Below are 18565 nucleotides of genomic sequence, written 5' to 3' on the forward strand. Positions count from 1 at the left end.
GAAACAAATGTTCTGACCAAAGTTCATGAAGATTGGGCAACTGAATTAAATAAATAATTTTAAAGAGGTTATGAATTAATGATGTTATTTAATTATAAGAATCTATAGATTATTGCAAGTTTAATATGCAAAATAGGAAGGATATTGACTTAGCATTGTCTTCATTGTAAGAATACATTAAAGCAGCACTTTATAACATAACTAGAGTGTTAACAAGGTTTTACTATAGTCATATATGAAAAAATGCCCCGCCCCCTAGCGGCCATGTTTTTCAACCAACCGGCATCATTTTCAAACTCGTCCAAGATATCATTGGGATGAATGTTCTGACCAAGTTTCATGAACATCGGACAATAAATGTGGCCTCTAGAGTGTTAACAATATTTTAATATAGCAATATATAGCCATATAAGGAAAAATGCCCCGCCCCTTGGCAGCCATGTTTTTCAAGCAAAGGCTACCATTGTTGACCTCATCCAAGATATCATTGAGACAAATCATCTGAGCAAGTTTCACGAAGATTGGACAATAAATGTGGCCTCTAGAGTGTTAACAAGGTTTTACTATAGCCATATAAGGAAAAATGCCCCGCCCCCTGGCGGCCATGTTTTTCAACCCACTGGCATCATTTTTGAGCTCGTCCAAGATATTATTGGGATTAATCTTCTGACCAAATTTTATGAAGATTGGGCAATAAATGTGGTCTCTAGAGTGTTAACAAGATTTTACTATAGCCATATAAGGAAAAATGCCCCGCCCCTTGGCAGCCATGTTTTTTCAAGCAAACGTAACCATTTTCAACTCATCCAAGATATCATTAAGACTAATCTTCTGACCAAATTTCATGAAGATTGGACAAAAAATGTGGCCTTTAGAGAGTGAACAAGGCAAATGTTGACGTCGCACAACGAAGGACGGACAACGGACGACGGACAAAAGGCGATCACAAAAGCTCACCATGAGCACGTTGTGCTCAGGTGAGCTAAATACGGAATGATCCTATTAAAATACATCGTAGACATGCAAGTCAGTATAATCTCGTGCAGCGTAAATTACTTTAGCCTCGTGTATTGCAATAATGTCATCGACAGTCGAATGATGGGCGACACTCAAGCATTTGGTACTTTTCAATAAAGAAACCTCCAATTAGATGTCATTCTATACAGAAACTTGTATCACCGTTTGAATGCTTTGTCGAGCGTCTGTGTGGACCATTACCGCAGTGCTAACAATTAGAAGATGAATTAATCGAATTAATCACAGCGGACGAGCAAATACAAAATATGGATCATTGATAATCGTATTCAGTACTTAATCGGTGTTCTATTGTGCTGTTGTTGTTTTTTCGGATATTGCATCAATTATCGCCCTAAGAGCATGCTAAAAGTGGAATTCTCAATCAACGTGATCGTAAGCTGAACTCGTTTGCACCATTTACTCGTACGAACATGATTTTATCGGGAGACGGAAAACTACAAGGGCGAGGCATGGTATGGTATTGCGCGAGGGGGGGTTAGAGGGTTAGGGTTTGGGTTAGTGTTTAGGGTCGGGTTAGGGTTTGGGTAAGCCTAAACCCAACCCTAACCCTAACCCGACCCCTAACCCTAACCCTTACCCTAACCCTTTTTTGGGGTTATCACCCCTGACCATGCCTCGCCCGTTGTAGTTTTCCGTCTCCCGATTTTATCCCATCTTCACCGTGACATTGACGGTATAACACCCCATTTGTCGCGTGCACGACGAATGACGTCATTAATAAAAAAACAATCGTGCGCTGTGTTTAATTTTTTTAAGTTTCCAAACATGCCATTGTTTGTTATGTTTCTTGTTTAGTAAAAATGCGATGGGATAAATAGAATACTAGGATTAGCGTTGAATAAAGAAAAGTTTATGTTGCTTGGCTCTAACACCGAAAGCGCTCGCCGAGGCTCGCGCTCCCGGTGTTCGAAGCCTCGCAACATGAACTTCACCCTATTCAACGCTATCCTAGTATTTTCTATATATTCCGTTAAAATAAAATACTTTTAAAAGAGCCTCGCTCTGAGAAAAAGGGGTTTAATGCATTTGTCTAAAGTGTCGTCCCAGATTAGCCTGTGCAATCCACCAGTTTCCGCCTTGATTTTTGCTAGCAAGAGAATGTCTTTACACGAAAAATATAAAAGCGGAAAACGTTGTCCCTGATAAGCATGTGCGGACTGCACAGGGTTGTCTGCAACGACACTTTACGAACATGCATTCAACTCCCTTTTCAAAGAGCACGACCCAAGTATATTTCAGCTTTTTTTATTTAAATAACTTACACATATTTCATTCAGATTTGATGACATTATTCTAAATGCGTCTTCGGCTTCTGTTCTTTGTGCATTTGTGTTATCTATTTGGATACATTCAAAGGGATATGGGCTCATAATAAATCACGCGTCAGTTACGTTGTAGTCTGTTCGCGTTTCGTGTCTAGCCTTAGACTGTACGAATTTAATGAAATGCAGTTACTGTAAATTTTAAAACTTTATTAAATTATATAAGACTGAATGTTAAAATGTGGTAAGGTTTTTGTGGTCTTTCCTTTTCTGTTTGTGAGACTCAATGGCAGACTCGGAAGTCTTTAACTTGTTTAGATACGCTTCTAGAGAGGAAATCTTGGTTCTTATTTTTGTTGCAATATTCTTGTCCCTGAAAAGAAATTGAAAAAGAATATGAATTGTTTTCATTTGCGAAGACATTTAAGTCATAGAAACATGAGCCTAATGCAGGTGCGCGAAGTTTTGTCTTGCATGTATAGTCCACAAAGGCCAATCAAGGACTGATGGAATTTTTCGTTTAAAGTACGACTTCTCTTAACGGAACTTTAAGCGGAAAAGTCGTCCATGATTAGCCTGTGTGGACGGTGCGATACATTACCCGCATGAATTATGCCTGGTTATCCCAAGACGCTATTCATATACAGAAATTTCAATCAATGTTTGCGTCAAGGTTGATTCACAATCTTGAATATTGTTGTTGATGCACCATAGACACCACATTTTATATAAAACTAATAAAGAACTAATATTACTGTATCTCGTTCTAAGAAGGGCATCTGTTAAATGTAATACCTCTGTTTTACAAAAAAAACAATGTATTATTTTCTTATTTGTAATGTATGATCATTTATATTGTATCTTGATAAATGTCAAACAAAAAACCCTGACACAACTGAACAATTGTTTAAACTATAAGGAAATAAACATGCATACACTTTAAAGTGTGTTAAGCAATTAATGTATAATTATGTAAATGTATGAATAGAACATTATATACTAGTAATTTAACAGCAATTACCAGTAACCAACAAATTCCTTATTACTACAAAACGTACATTCTTACTTACAATAAATACAATTTACTTTTTTATAACTGTACTTCTGACTAAAAACAGTTACTGACCTGTTTTCATTTCTGTTAAGTGATTGTTTCAACTTTACAAGCTCTTTTTCCACCGTCTTCATTTCCTCGCTGGTTTTCAGAAGCTGAAAATTAACAAGTAAATAAAATGATATAGACCGAAGCAAATAATTATTTACATGTACACAAAATGTAAGGCGTTTTTTGTTAAATGGGGTAAAAAAGAAGAGTATAGGTTAAAGCAATAGAATTAACATTATTCATTCTATTCGGATATAAATCCCTTTTCTTTCTAAATAATTCTAAACCTTTTCTTTCTAAATAGTTCTGGATGTCAGTTCTGAAATGCACCTGAAAAAAGTACTTAAAGCTCATAATATCTGCATAATAGCATTTTATCCGTGTATACCGTGATATTTTAAAAAGGCGCATAGCACTTATATGTCAATTAAAACTACCCAAACCATTCTTAAGAAACTATCATGACCATAAACTTTAAACAAGACAGGACGCCAAAACAGTCGGCGAGTAGTCAATTTTGTCATTTTTGCATAATTTTGTTCAGAGTCTCCAGTTAAAATGTTAGCTGAGTACATAGTAGAAAATTCCCCCCCCCCTTCACTTCGTTAAAAACCTCGTCAAACTTGACCTTAGAAAGAAATCAATTACAAAGAAAACAATATGTACCTTCACCCTCAAAACATATGATATGCATGAGGTATACATAGACAATATTACATGTACATTCCGACCAATTTCAAATTGCTGCTTACCTGTATATTTAGATTTTTGTCTGATTTTGCTTTGAGGTCTATCTCTGATATACTGCGGTGTAGCCGGCCGTCTTTGTTTGACTTTGAATGACCTTGAACTTGATGTTCATGTACAAGCTCACTCAGCTTGCCTGTGAAAACACATCGTAATAAATCAGTTACTTTAAATCATGATATTTAATAGTATAATTCAGATTTCTAGTTTCCACAAACAAAGTCTTCAGTATTTGAATAAAGACTACACACAAGCATATTAAATAAGCACAGGTTTAACAAGGTCTTAAATGTAAGCGTCGTGGCTTTTATATAAAACAACAAGAGCTGTCACCATAGGATGACATATGCCCCCTATAAACGCTTTGATAGAAGTTATGAGCATTTTTCGAAACCTAAACGCAGACTTCGAAACCTAAACACGGACCCTAAGTTCAAGGTCAAGATCACAGGGGTACAATTTGTTGTGCGTATGGAAAGGCCTTGTCCATATATCATATTGTCAAATATGAAGGTTATATCTCAAGGGACATATAAGTTATGAGCATTTTTCGAAATCTAAACGCATAGTGTGACGTTAAGACAGAAAGATGGACAAATGGATGGACGAACAGTCCGATCACTATATGCCCTCCTTCGGGGCATAAAAATTCCAAACATATACTTAATGTATCTTGCTGCATAACCACAAAACCTGATGACAAAGCAAGAATGTCTTCTTAAAAAATGTCACTAAAGAAGAAAATCGAAACACCCATGATTAATGAACACTAGGTATGAGGCTCGCAAATTGATTTATTTTCTCCACTTGAGGGGATCGAACTGGTGAGACCATATCCGCTTTGCCATGGTTCTTCAATTAGCATGACAATTACAAGTTTATGTATCTTTCTTGAGTCGCAGACTCACCTTTCTTTCCTCCAAGCCGTTTATTTATGAACTCAAACACGTCCGGCCTACTCTCCAGCTTGTGATACTGCTGCTCCAGTTTCCGCACCATCTTTCTGTCCTTCCTCTCTTGTTGCTTCATGGCATCGAATATATCTCGGTCACCTGCCAGTTCCTTCAGGGTCATAATTCTGTCCAGAGACTTGCCTGTATAAAAATGACCCAGGAAACAATAAAACTGAACTGCATGCTTGGGCTAATCAGGGATGACACTTTCTGCTTAAATGTTATTTTGATGATAAAAGAAGTATCATCTTAGAAAAAGTTAAAGAGAAATGTGTCTCCCTGATTAGTCTGTACGAACTCTACAGGCAGACTACAATTTACAAACATGCATTTAGCCCTGTTTTCCAATGTTCAGCCTAAACAGGGTCGACAAATTCATACTAAACTGGATTTTTGGTTAGAAAAGACTTCCTTTAAAAAAAAAATCCATAAAAGTGGTTAGTGTGGTCTCTTATTAGCCTTTGCAGACAGTACAGGCTTATCTGGGACGACACTTTACGCACATGCATTAAGTCCAGTGCAAGACTCATTTGATTTACTTCATTGCTAAACATCTTATAAAAAACAAAATTATACCAACCCTGGGGTAGCAGCTGAATGGGTACTGGTTCTACCCGGCCCTCGCCCCTACAGCCAAGCCCCTGTCCCGGCACATAACCCATCTTCTGTAGCAAACGACTGCCTATACCCTGTGAAAGAATGTTAAAGTATCCGTTAAATACAAATACTATGTTTCAAAACTATCTGTGCAGCAGACGACCACCAATACCCTCTGAAAGATTAGTAAGATATAGGTTAAATACAAATAATATATGTAACGGTCTGGGAATACGAGATTTAATGCATGTGTCATCCCAGATAAGCCTGTGCAGTCCGCACAGGTTAATTATGGACGACTCTTTCTGCTGTTTTTGTATTTTTATTCAAAGGGAGTCTCTTCTAAGATAAAAATCAAGTTTAGCCGGAAAGTGTCATCCCTGATTATCCTGTGCGGACTGCGCTGGCTTATCTGGCACGACACTTTATGCATATGCATTAAGGCCAGCCGTGGCTTATTTCAAGCGATTCGAAACTTCAGCATTTGTCAAATTATTCTGTAAAGTTTTTTTATCAATTCTTTCCATTAATCACACATTTTTTAAGTAAAAACTAGAGCTTTGTCACAGACGTGAAGAATACCCCCACATGCCGCATTGACACATAATATTTTGCATGTCGTCTTCACAAAAAACAGGGGACACCATGCTCAATTTTTAAAACGCACTTAGTGACCCCTTGACCTAGTTTTTGATCCGGAAAGGCCCATGTTCTAACTTGACCTTGAGATCATTTTCTATAAAACTTCTGACCAAGTTTGGTGAAGATCGGTTATAAACTACTTGAATTAGAGAGCTGACACCATGCTGAATGTTAGAAAAAGGCACTAAGTGACCCCGTGACCTAGTTTTAGGCCCAGAATAGCCCATGTTCAAACTTGTCCTAGAGATCATTTAGATAAAACTTGTGACCATGTTTGGTGAGGATTGGATGAAAACTACTTGAATTAGAGAGCAGACAACATGGTGAGGTTTAAAACACACTAAGATACCCTGTGACCTAATTTTTGACCCGGCATGACCCATATTCAAACTTGACCTAGACATCATCTAGATACAACTTCTGACCAAGTTTGGTGAAGATTGGATGAAAAACTTCTTGAATTAGAGAGCAGACAACATTGTGATGTTTAAAACGCACTCAGTGACCCCGTGACCTTGTTTTTGACCCGGCATGACCCATATTCAAACTTGCCCTAGACATTATCAAGATACAACTTCTGACCAATTTTGGTGAAGATTGGATAAAAAATAATTGAATTAGAAAGCGGACAACATGCTCAATGTGTAAAACGTACTAAGTGACCCTGTGACCTAGTTTTTGATCTGGCATTGCCCATGTTCAAACTTGGCCTTCAGATCATCTAGATTAAACTTCTGACAAAGTTAGGTGAAGATCAGATGAAAATTACTTGAATAAGCGAGAGGACACCATGCTGAATGTTAAAAAACGCACTAAGTGACCCTGTGACCTAGTTTTTGACCCGGCTAGGTCCATGTTCGATCTTGGCCTTAAGATCATCTAGATACAACTTCTGACCAAGTTTGGTGAAGATCGGATGAAAACTACTTGAATTAGAAAGCGGACAACATGCTGAATGTTTAAAACGCACTAAGTGACCCTGTGACCTAGTTTTTGACCCGGCAAGGCCCATGTTCGACCATGGCCTAGACATCATCTAGATACAACTTCTGACCAAGTTTGGTGAAGATCAGATGAAAACTACTTGAATTAGAGAGCGGACAACATGCTGAATGTTTAAAACACACTAAGTGACCCCGTGACCTAGTTTTTGACCTGGCAAGGCCCATGTTCAAACTTGGCCTAGACATCATGTAGATACAACTTCTGACCAAGTTTGGTAAAGATCGGATGAAAACTACGTGAACAAGAGAGGGGACACTTAATACGGACCGACAGACATACCGACCAACCGACCGACAGACAAGTTCACTCCTATATACCCCCCTAAACTTTGTTTGTGGGGATATAATACATTTTTCTTTCTTTCAAGGGCACATTGCTCTGCAATAAATCTGTGACAGACGCAAAAATAACGTCTTGCACTAAAACAGTATAAACAATATACTATGTTATGTTGTTTATAATATGTTGAAGTGCAGGACGTTAAGTTCAAAGACACATCTCTCTTTAAAGAAAATGGCCCAATACTAAACATAATATATTGTGCTTTTAATAAAGCATCATATTTATTAGCAGAAAACACAAAGAAAGCATATTCAGTGTGACATACAAACTGACCCAACACCGACCAACCGACGGAAAATGTGATTATACTAGTATACACCACACCCTTTGTATAATGAACAATGAAAAATATTCAATGCTTAAATCTGAAAAGCATAACAAGGGCTTAAAAAGAATAATAACCAACAAATATGGTGTATGCAAAAGTCATTATGTTTCATTTACACACATGACAATTTAACAAAATTGACCTTATATGCACAATTCTAGTGATTTAAGTACTCTGAACACAGGTCCAAATAATTAAAAAGACATCAAAATATTAACCCTATGGTCATTTTACTCTTGGTTCCAACAAACTATTGAAAGACAATGTGTTTACTTGAGCCTTGTTCTGACAAAACTTGGCTTAATGCATGTGCGTTAGGTGTCGTTCCCTATCAGCCTGTGCAGTCTGCAGTCTCCACAGGCTTATCAGGGATGACACTTTTTGCTTTTAAATATTTATTTTTTTTAAGGCAGTATTTTCTTATCGCAAGTCCACTATAAGTGAAAAGTGTTATTCCCGTTAAGCCTGTGCAGACTGCAAATGCTTATCTGCAACGTCACTTTACACACATGCATTAAGCCAAGTTTTCCAGGAACAAGGTTCAATTGTCAACTTTTAAGCTATCCCAACATACCTTAGTATGCTCCTCCCACCTTCCAAGATCACCCAGTCCGTGACTTGATGGTTTCCATAGGAACACAGGAAGTGCGTCATCATCGTCACTCTCCTCCCGATCAATGGGAAGAACCTCCGTGATGTCATCGTCGACGTCATCGTCTGTGCCTTCCTTAGAGGAGGACGATAGCTCATCTGACATGTCTGGCAACAAGCAACAGTATGTACGGTATGTATATATTGCTTTTATGTGGTTGATAGGGAAAGACCTGTGATGTAAACACAAGTATTTTCTATTTCAAACTGTGAAAAATAATGGTAAAAAATATTGATACAATTTTACTGTGAGATTATGTACTTTCGGATCATGATGGTGTTATTTCAGTAACATTTGCAGAGTGAACACTTTTTTAAATGTCAATAATTGGTGGAAAAGCACTAAATAAAAAAATGTGTTGATTTAAGTAGATTACAGATTTTTTTTCACTTGTTCACCACTGAAAATATTATTTTGTATGACCACTTAATTAAAATTAATTAATTAAAACCAACAAATACCCTATGCACATCTATATCTCTCAACTCTTTAATATTCAGTTATTTTAAAGTATACATAATACATCAATTAAGTTTTTGTATCAATATTTATAACCAACTCTCGAAAAAAAGGTTAAAATAATTTGAGAATGCAGATACATGTACAGTAAGTATCAGTATTAGTATCAGAGAATCAGTGTTGTAATGGCATCTAGTTGACCATTCATTTCCTAGCATATTTTGCACATTTATTTACCGTTTTGCTGATTGATAATTTCTCAGCAAAAATAAGGAAAATATAAATGGATATATGAATCTGAAAATATTGTCACTCTTTAATCGGTTGGTTTCACTTTAACCACCTATATGCCATATAAGAGTGTGTTTGCAAAACATTTTACCAAAAAAAACAATGTTTTAAAACAAGTTCTTTATACACTTAAATAATGTTCCATCTCAAAACACGCAAAAAAACAAATACCTGGTAATGGAATCACATCCTCCCAGGGCAGGGTCACTGGATCATCCTGGTAACTATCGAAAGTTACCGTGACCCCTGAGTCATGAAGGTCAACGACCGTGGCCTTGTACCAAAGGTCATCGTGGAACCTTGCCAGACACTTGCTCTCAAGCTTCAATTCACTAACAATAAATAAATAAGCCGTGCTCTGAGAAAACTGGGCTTAATACATACGCCTAAAGTGTCATCCCTGGTTAGCCTGTGCAGTTACCATGGGCAAATCGGGCATGATACTTTCCAATATTCATTGTACATTTACATACAAACATTGCTGGAATACTAAGAAAACATAGTACAAGCTGTCATGTTACTTAAATGCATGTCAAATCTATAAAAATATAATACAAAAAGACCACATTTTTAAATTGGGTTCTATATCAACATACCTGTGGTTGTGGTCAACATATTCTTTCAGCTACAAAAAGACCACATTTTCTTATTGGGTTCTGTATCAACATACCTGTGGTTGTGGTCTACATATTGGGTTCTATATCAACATACCTGTGGTCATGGTCTACATATCAACATACCTGTGATCGTGGTCTACATATTGGGTTCTGTATCAACATACCCGGTGGTCATGGTCTACATATCAACATACCTGTGGTCCTGGTTACATATTGGGTTGTATATCAACATACCTGTGGCCATGGTTTACATATCAACATACCTGTGGTCATGGTCTACATATCAACATACCTGTGGTCGTGGTCTACATATCAACATACCCGTGGTCGTGGTCTACATATTGGGTTCTATATCAACATACCTGTGGTCATGGTCTACATATCAACATTCCTGTGGTCATGGTCTACATATCAACATACCTGTGGTCTTGGTCTACATATCAACATACCTGTGGTCGGGGTCTACATATTGGGTTGTATATCAACATTCCTGTGGTCATGGTCTACATATCAACATTCCTGTGGTCATGGTCTACATATCAACATACCTGTGGTCTTGGTCTACATATCAACATACCCGTGGTCGTGGTCTACATATTGGGTTGTATATCAACATTCCTGTGGTCATGGTCTACATATCAACATTCCTGTGGTCATGGTCTACATATCAACATTCCTGTGGTCATGGTCTGCATATCAACATACCTGTGGTCGTGGTCTACATATTGGGTTCTATATCAACATACCTGTGGTCGTGGTCTACATATCAACATACCTGTGGTCGTGGTCTACATATCACCATACCTGTGGTCCTGGTCTACATATCAACATACCTGTGGTCGGGGTGTACATATTGGGTTCTTATCAACATACCTGTGGTCGTGGTCTACATATCAACATACCTGTGGTCATGGTCTACATATTCTTTCAGCTCCTCAAGGGGCACTGCATAGCCGTGACTGAACCTGAACAGACATTGACATTGTCCATAAAAAAGGAATCATGTATTATTGGTTTGTCTGGCAAGTGGCATATCTGGCGACTATACATGTAAGAGCCTTGTTCCGACAAAACTAGGCTTAATGCATGTGCTTTAAGTGTCATATCAGATAATCGTATGCAGTCTGCACAGGCTAATCAGGGACGACACTTTTATTCAATGTATCATTCAAAGAAGGTCTCTTCTAAACTAATATCCAGTTTAAGCGGAAAGTGTTGTACCTGATAATTAAGCCTATGCAGACTGCACAGGCTAATCTGAGATAACACTTCATGCATGTGCATTAAGCCCAATTTTCCAAAAACAAAAATTTATAATGGGGTTACCTGGCAAGTGGCATATCTTGAGATTGTCTAATTAAACATAAAACAACATAACAGAGTAAAGATGAAAATGTTTGCAGAAGTTAATTTGCTAAGCACTATACAGTGAAACTTCAAGGTAAGACAATTTCTGTTATTATCCTGTTTTTATCAATAATTTGCTTGCCCTTCATAATAAAGACACATCATTCAAGTGTGAAAACAGAAAATGGCTGAAATCAATGTAAGCTATCGAGAACAAAATCACTTAAGAGACAGTTGGTTTGTTCTTAAACGGTGTAAGGTCTGTATTTTTAGTTGACACCAATGTTATAGTGGCTCTTTAGCAGAATTTAGGTGCATTGCAAGATAAACGTATCAAAATCTGTATGTGCGTTGATGTGTTGCAATTTGCACGTGGGCCAGTGCATCCTCACTTCTTTAGATGTATAACACAGCAACCAATTCCACACCATCCAATCAACAGTATATACGGTGATTTACATCTATGTATCCCTTTTTATACAATTCATTGAAGGCAACAGAATGAGCTAAGAGAGCCTTTATAATAATAGTAATAATAGTTGTATTTATATTCTTACTACTACTATTATGCAGAAATAACGACCAATCATTATGTCACAGTACAAGCAAATACATGTACCTGCATTGGTCCTGATCAAATCTGCAGCTGCCAGACAGGAAGTATGTACACGGCAACATGGACTGATGGGTGGGGTTACAGAACATAACCTTCACCTGTGGAGTAAAGGTTAAAGATAGGTTTATAGTCTGATATTGATCACTGGTACACAATTATTTCAGCAGACTTTCACATTATCCCCATTATGACCAGAGATTTCAATATATTTTGAAAACCAGGAGTCCAATGCTTGAAATGGTCAGGGGTCAAATGAAATGTTCAGGGGTGATATAAAGTTGTCAGGGGTCAAATGAAATGTTCAGGGGTGATATAAAGTTGTCAGGGGTCAAAAAACTGAAAACAATATCAATTTTATTTCTGCATATTTTGTTAAAAAGTCTGCAAATGTTGTTTTGCATCAATTTAAGTAAAATACAAAGCAAAAACAGAAATTGTATGATAAAAACTGTATTTTGAAGTTAGCTTCTTGGTAACATTTGCTTCAAAATGATGCAAAGGACATTATTTGCAGGAGTCAAAGTAAGAAAATTTCAAAATGCTTGCATCAAAAAGCAGGATTCTGCTTTAACCCTTTGCATGCTGGGAAATTTGTCGTCTGCTAAAATGTCGTCTGCAGAATTTCTAAAATTAGCATTTTCTTCGATTTTTTTTCAAAGAATACTATCAGAGTAGCTAACAGTTTGGATCCAGATGAGACGCCATGTTTTGTGGCGTCTCATCTGGATCCAAACTGTTGGCAAAGGCCTTCAAAATTCGGTTCCCGCACTGAAAGAGTTAATTGAAATCCCTGCTGACTGGGATAAAAGTCGTCCGTGGGGACACACAAACTGAATTTATGAAGATTTTTCCTGAAATTGGTGATCGAAAGTTTGTTTGGTGATTTGAATTACACATATTACCTGAATTGGCAAATCACATTTTTTAACACATGAACTTAAAGAAAGAACAAATGAAGTCAACACATAAATAAACTCATTTAGATCAGTAGCAGTGTTAATATGTAATAATTAACTAACTGAACTACTTGTTTTGTAACAGATAAAAAAATGAAATTTAATTTAACAATTAAAAGTCTATTTTATTATTCATGTATCTGCTTTTCCTACATGCAAGGTTTCTGGATGCAGATAAAAAAACATTGTAAAGCCCGATGAAAATTGTTGAATCCTTACCTTTGGTATTTCCGTTTCTATCTCCGACTCCACTCCAACAATGAGAGCGTTTCCATATGACTTGTGGCCCCAGTCCTGGGAGAATGGGGCCTGACATTTGGTACCTATTATTTCTTTGTACATCTCAGAAACGGAGTGTTCACCTCCAATATTCTCTTTAACTGGTAATTCTTTGTCATTTTCAGTAGTTTTTTCATCTTCGATATCACCTAAAAATTCCTGAGAGAAAATAAAGCTCATGGCGATATTCATCAAGTGTATTCATACAGAACATGTGATCTTACATGTGTATATCTAGACATGTAGAAGTAACTGATTATTACTTGTCCCACATTAAATTTACCCAAGTTTGTCATGAGTTTCACACACACCGCAGTTTTTACCTAAAAAATATGTATAATTATGAACTTTTTTTCAATTATTTCCATCAATTTAACTGTGTCAACAAGAGCACCAGATAACGGTAGCCAACGCTTGGCTGCAGGTGCAATTTTGAATAAATGAATGCTTGTCAGATTTTTTTTTAGAGGTCACAGTGACCTTTACCTTTGACCTAGTGACCCAAAAATGGGTGTGGCGTGTAGAACTTATCAAGGTGCAGCTACATATGAAGTTTCAAAGTTGTAGGTGGAAGCACTTTGATTTTAGAGCAAATGTACAAAAGGTTAACAATATGTTAAGGTTTTAGCACGATGTGGACGGCGGATGACACACGAGCTGGCTATGACAATACCTCGGGTTTTTTCCTAGCTAAAAAATCTACCTGAAAAGCCGCATATTCCTCATCAATAGAAGGGGCACCACTGTGGCTAGGAGAGTTCACTTGCAAAACAGGGTTAGCTCCCTTTGTTTGGAAACGACTGTAATCAGCAGAATCTTCATCAAGCTGTTTTAAAAGTTTACTTTTCTTTAGAGACAGCAAACTTTCTGGGAAAGAAAAGTGAATCTATCTTGATTTAGTTAATTGCAGTATTTAAGTTTTAGTAATATTCATTTCAATTATGTGTTTGTTTGTTGAACACTTTAGTTTGCAGTTCTTTAAACATGTATTTAATTTATTATTACATTAATTGTTTGCATGCAGAAATAAATTCATATAACTATTTACTTGGCAAAGAAATACTGATTATTTTTATAAGAAGAAATATTTAACTACTATCAATGTTCTGAAGAAAGATGATTATAAGAAGTGATTGGAAACTAACCTTGTGTAAGATTAACCAATTCAGTTAAATCATTTTTCAATGTTTCAAGATCTGTATTGCTACCAGCAGCCCGTAAAGCTTGTTCAACTTGTTGCAACTGAAAAATAGAATAATCATTAACCCTTTACCACTTAGATACATAATTCAAGGCATTTATAGTCCTTTAGAAAGTTAAGTTTAATAAAAGACCTTTCTTAGTTATTTGCAGGCTGTTCTGGTTTTATGATGTTTGCACATAGCCATTTGCACTTTGCTTCTGAGTGGAAAGGGGTTAACATAGCCTTGTGGCCTCTAGATGATAAGCTACCATTACACAACCTAAGTTTTTGAATTGGGAATTGTAACCCTTTACCAAGCATTTTCACGCATTTGTAGTCCCTTAGGAAGTTAAATTTAACCCTTTGCATGCTGGGAAATTTGTCATCTGCTAAAATGTTGTCTGCTTAATTTCTAAAATTAGCATTTTCTTCGATTTTTTTCAAAGAATACTATCAGAATAGAAAATAGTTTGGATCCTGATGAGACGCCACGTTCTGTGGCATCTCATCTGGATCCAAACTGTTTGCAAAGGCCTTTAAAATTCGGTTCCCGCACTGAAAGGGTTAATAAAAGACCTTTTTTACTAGATTCAAGTTTTAAAGGCTTTACTTCCAACCCATAGATACTGATGAGCAGCAAACAGCATAAAACATGAATAGACTGTGAGTTGCTCGCAGGCTGTTCTGGTTTTTGGCTATTTGCACATATAGAATTTGGTGTATTACCACCTTACACCTGCCATAAATCAAGCTGGTGTCATAAAATAGACGGTCCTGTATGTTTCTGAAGTCATGTTATCAGTCATCTACTGTTTAATATCAATTTCATCTGCACAAACTGTAATAAAACAAGCAGATTATCTGTCTGCAGTTATCATTTTAACAGAATATACAACATACTGCACCAACAGGATAGTATTTACAACTAGGTTTGAAATAAAATGCAAAATAAATAAATTTTGACATGGTATTTGTTCTTTATGACATATAAATTCACCTCGCTCGTGGAGAGTTTAGAACAATATAATTTCATCATATTTATAGAATCATGGCTTATTGTTAAGACAAATTATATACATACAGGGATTGAAACTATGTTTTTACACTTGGTTGCCCGAACACACGTTTAATGCATTATGTCTTATTATGTGTCTGGTTGAATCATTTCCTAGACCTAAATACATGAATATTATTAAAGAGATAATTGATCTTTGGTTTTAAAATATTTAATTGAACTAAATGTTTTTAAGCTTTAAAAAATCTAGTCGCCCAGCCGAACTACCAACATTTGAAATTGAGTTGACCGGGTCAAAATCTAGTTGCCCCGGGCTCACGGGCAACCACTAATTTCCATCCCTGACATATATATATATATCAAATAACAGAAATGATGTAATTTTCACTTTGAAGTAAAGGGTCACAACAACTAGATCAATTTAGCATAATTACAAATAGGTGCTGAGTCAACATTGGGTTTCAACAAAATGGCCCTGTCAGGATAATAGCAAATGAAATCAACATTAATTGTTCAGGGCAACAGATAAGATTTCATGTCAATTAGTTTTCACTCCTAGCTTTTTGAAACAATTAGTTTTTTCCCGCAAATCAATTGGTCGAAAAGTTTTTTACAGTTGATTAAAAACTTACATTTATTTCTGGATGAGATGAGCTCTTAAATATTCGGCTGTGACAATCTGTAGCAATTCTTATTGCAATAAATTTACTAAAGTCATTATGTATTCATGTTTTCAATGTTTGCTTGTTTATATGAATAAATTAATTAAATTTTCTATTGACAAAGCATATATGATTATGAGTTCTGTTTTTTAACATTCCTGTGTTTTAGTCTCAGAGCACACCTTTTTAGCTTTAAAACACCATTTGCAACGTCTTTACCCAACGGTTTCAGGGGACAAAAATTCCACTCGTCCGCTCGTATTGACGAGTGAAATCTTGAAAGGACGAGTGAATTTCCCTAAAGCTCTCGTCCTACAGGACGAGTAAAAAAAAACTGATGTTAAAATATGTATTTTCTGACCAGTAAGACTCTTTTTCATTAAATAAAATCATTTCTTAAAGCATATCTATTCCGAAAGTAGAACGCGAATGAACCGGAAATCGTAAAAAAATATGCGATATTTTACAATTATTAATCGAAAATAGGGAGGAAATAATAGGATAAATAGAATATTATGCGAGTTTGGGATGAAGATCAAGTTTATCATGCTCGGCACGAACCATGATAGCGCTTGGCAATCCTCGCGCTACATCGATTCTAAGCCTTGCATGATAAACTTGATCTTTATCCCAAACTCACATAATATTCTATATATACTTATTGAAATCAAACATAGTACAGAGGGAATTGGTAAAATAAAACGACAAAGAATCGATTGCAATTCGTTTTCCGATTTCGTAATCGTTAATTGCACGATCGATTTTTTATTTCAGTTCGTAAAATACAAATCGTTAAAACGATACAACGATCCTTATCTGTTGCCCTGTTTGTTTTGACTACATTGTTGAAGTGATATTTGAACGGTTAGTTTGGACATCGAACATCGATTAATTTCTGGTAATAATTGTATATGTTCATAATGTGTCATTTATAATTGTCTGATTAAATCATAATACAATACTTAATACAATCAAGATATGCCATAATGTGTGTGTACTAGGAAAACCTTCAATATATATGTTGATCTTTACTATGACAACAGCTGATATTGATTCTTTTGTTATGAACTCAAGCAAGTGGTGTTTGACTATGTCACTTTCGGTTTGAACAAAAATGTCGACTCGATTGCGAAGTGTGAAAATTCGGCATAGTTATCGGCTGCATACTTGCTGATTACGTTGGTTTTAATTGAATGATGGCATGGATATGCATTAAAACATTATAATCTCACATAAAATTGGTATATGTAAGGTTTCTAAAACCGCTGCTCGTGATCTTCAAGATCTTAGTTATGAACATCAATTAAATTCAAGGTTAACATCAAACAAAAATTTCAGTAACTTGAGTTATATAATGTTAAACCTTTTAAATGACCATGTATGTACTCATACTTGCATGTATTCAACAAGTGCGTTTACTGACCATTAGTAAAGAGCCCTTCAGTTTACATTAACAATACAATATTCCAAAATATATACATCCGAAATACTGATCCAGTTAAGAAATTGTAAACGTTAGGTTTTATATATGCCTCAGGATAATGAAATACCTGTGCTTTATAAGTGTTCAGTGAGGATTGTAACTCTTCCTCTTCCATATTTAACTAAAGGTCGTCCACAAAGCAGAAAACCCCGAAACTATGTATGAATCGAGGCTTTCGTTTGTAGAAGTAGTTGTTGTTGTTTAATAACGAATAGGTTACAACACGTTAAATTTTACTTTGTTAATTCACCAGTCTTTTTTGTGTAGCTATTTTATAGACATTTGTTTCTGCTTGAGTTTACCGAACTCATTGGGCGTATCCAGACGATTTCGAGTACTTTGTTTGGTTGAACCAGCGTCATACGGCAATATCTCGATAACGCTCCCGGAATATGGTTCGGGCCCGTGACCTCTTGAAGCTATAGCTTGAACCATAACCACTACACCACCGCGATCATTGTTTATTTGATTCATTCTGATTACTTTTATTTGGGTCTGTCTGTCCTTTCAGTTGTTGTGCATTCATTCATTCATTCATTCGTTCATTCATTCATGTATTCCTTTATTCATTCATTCAACAATTCATTAATTCATTCTGTAATGCAATCATGTATCCATCCATCCATTCTAGCATTAACAAATTCAATCTTTTATGCATTCATTAATTCTTTTATATATTCATTCCTCCGTTTGTTCATTTGTTAATGCGTTCGTTCGTACGTGTGTACGCTCGTTCGTTTGTTAATTAATAAATAAATTCATTCATTCATTCTTTCATTTTACTAAAATGTATCACGTCGAATCCATGACAAAATACGGTATGACAAATAAGAATAGTTCAAAATGCCTTTTTGTCGTTTCCAGTAATTTGTCGAATGTGATCGATCTCTATTTGACATTGATCTACCATTTCCCACTCAGAAGCAAAGTGAAAATGTGCAAACAGCATAAAACCATCTAACAGCCTGCAAGTAACTCGCAGTCTG

The 18565-nt window shown here is 36.1% G+C and overlaps 1 protein-coding gene across 1 annotated transcript; it reads right to left on the reverse strand.

The window, feature by feature from the left end:
- Nucleotides 1-2495: 2495 nt before the first annotated feature.
- LOC127838032 (zinc finger CCCH-type with G patch domain-containing protein-like) lies at nucleotides 2496-17792 on the reverse strand. Its single transcript, XM_052365543.1, has 13 exons — nucleotides 17647-17792; nucleotides 14382-14478; nucleotides 13940-14103; nucleotides 13177-13395; nucleotides 12005-12099; nucleotides 10941-11003; nucleotides 9593-9753; nucleotides 8594-8778; nucleotides 5686-5794; nucleotides 5061-5246; nucleotides 4158-4288; nucleotides 3427-3509; nucleotides 2496-2673 (listed from the first exon to the last, which is right to left on the reverse strand). Exons 1-13 carry the CDS (start codon nucleotides 17692-17694, stop codon nucleotides 2535-2537), a joined length of 1680 nt encoding a protein of 559 aa, XP_052221503.1. The 5' UTR covers nucleotides 17695-17792; the 3' UTR covers nucleotides 2496-2534.
- Between the last annotated feature and the right edge of the window lie 773 nt (nucleotides 17793-18565).

Source organism: Dreissena polymorpha, chromosome 7, assembly GCF_020536995.1.
Source record: "Dreissena polymorpha isolate Duluth1 chromosome 7, UMN_Dpol_1.0, whole genome shotgun sequence".
Taxonomy (NCBI): domain Eukaryota; kingdom Metazoa; phylum Mollusca; class Bivalvia; order Myida; family Dreissenidae; genus Dreissena; species Dreissena polymorpha.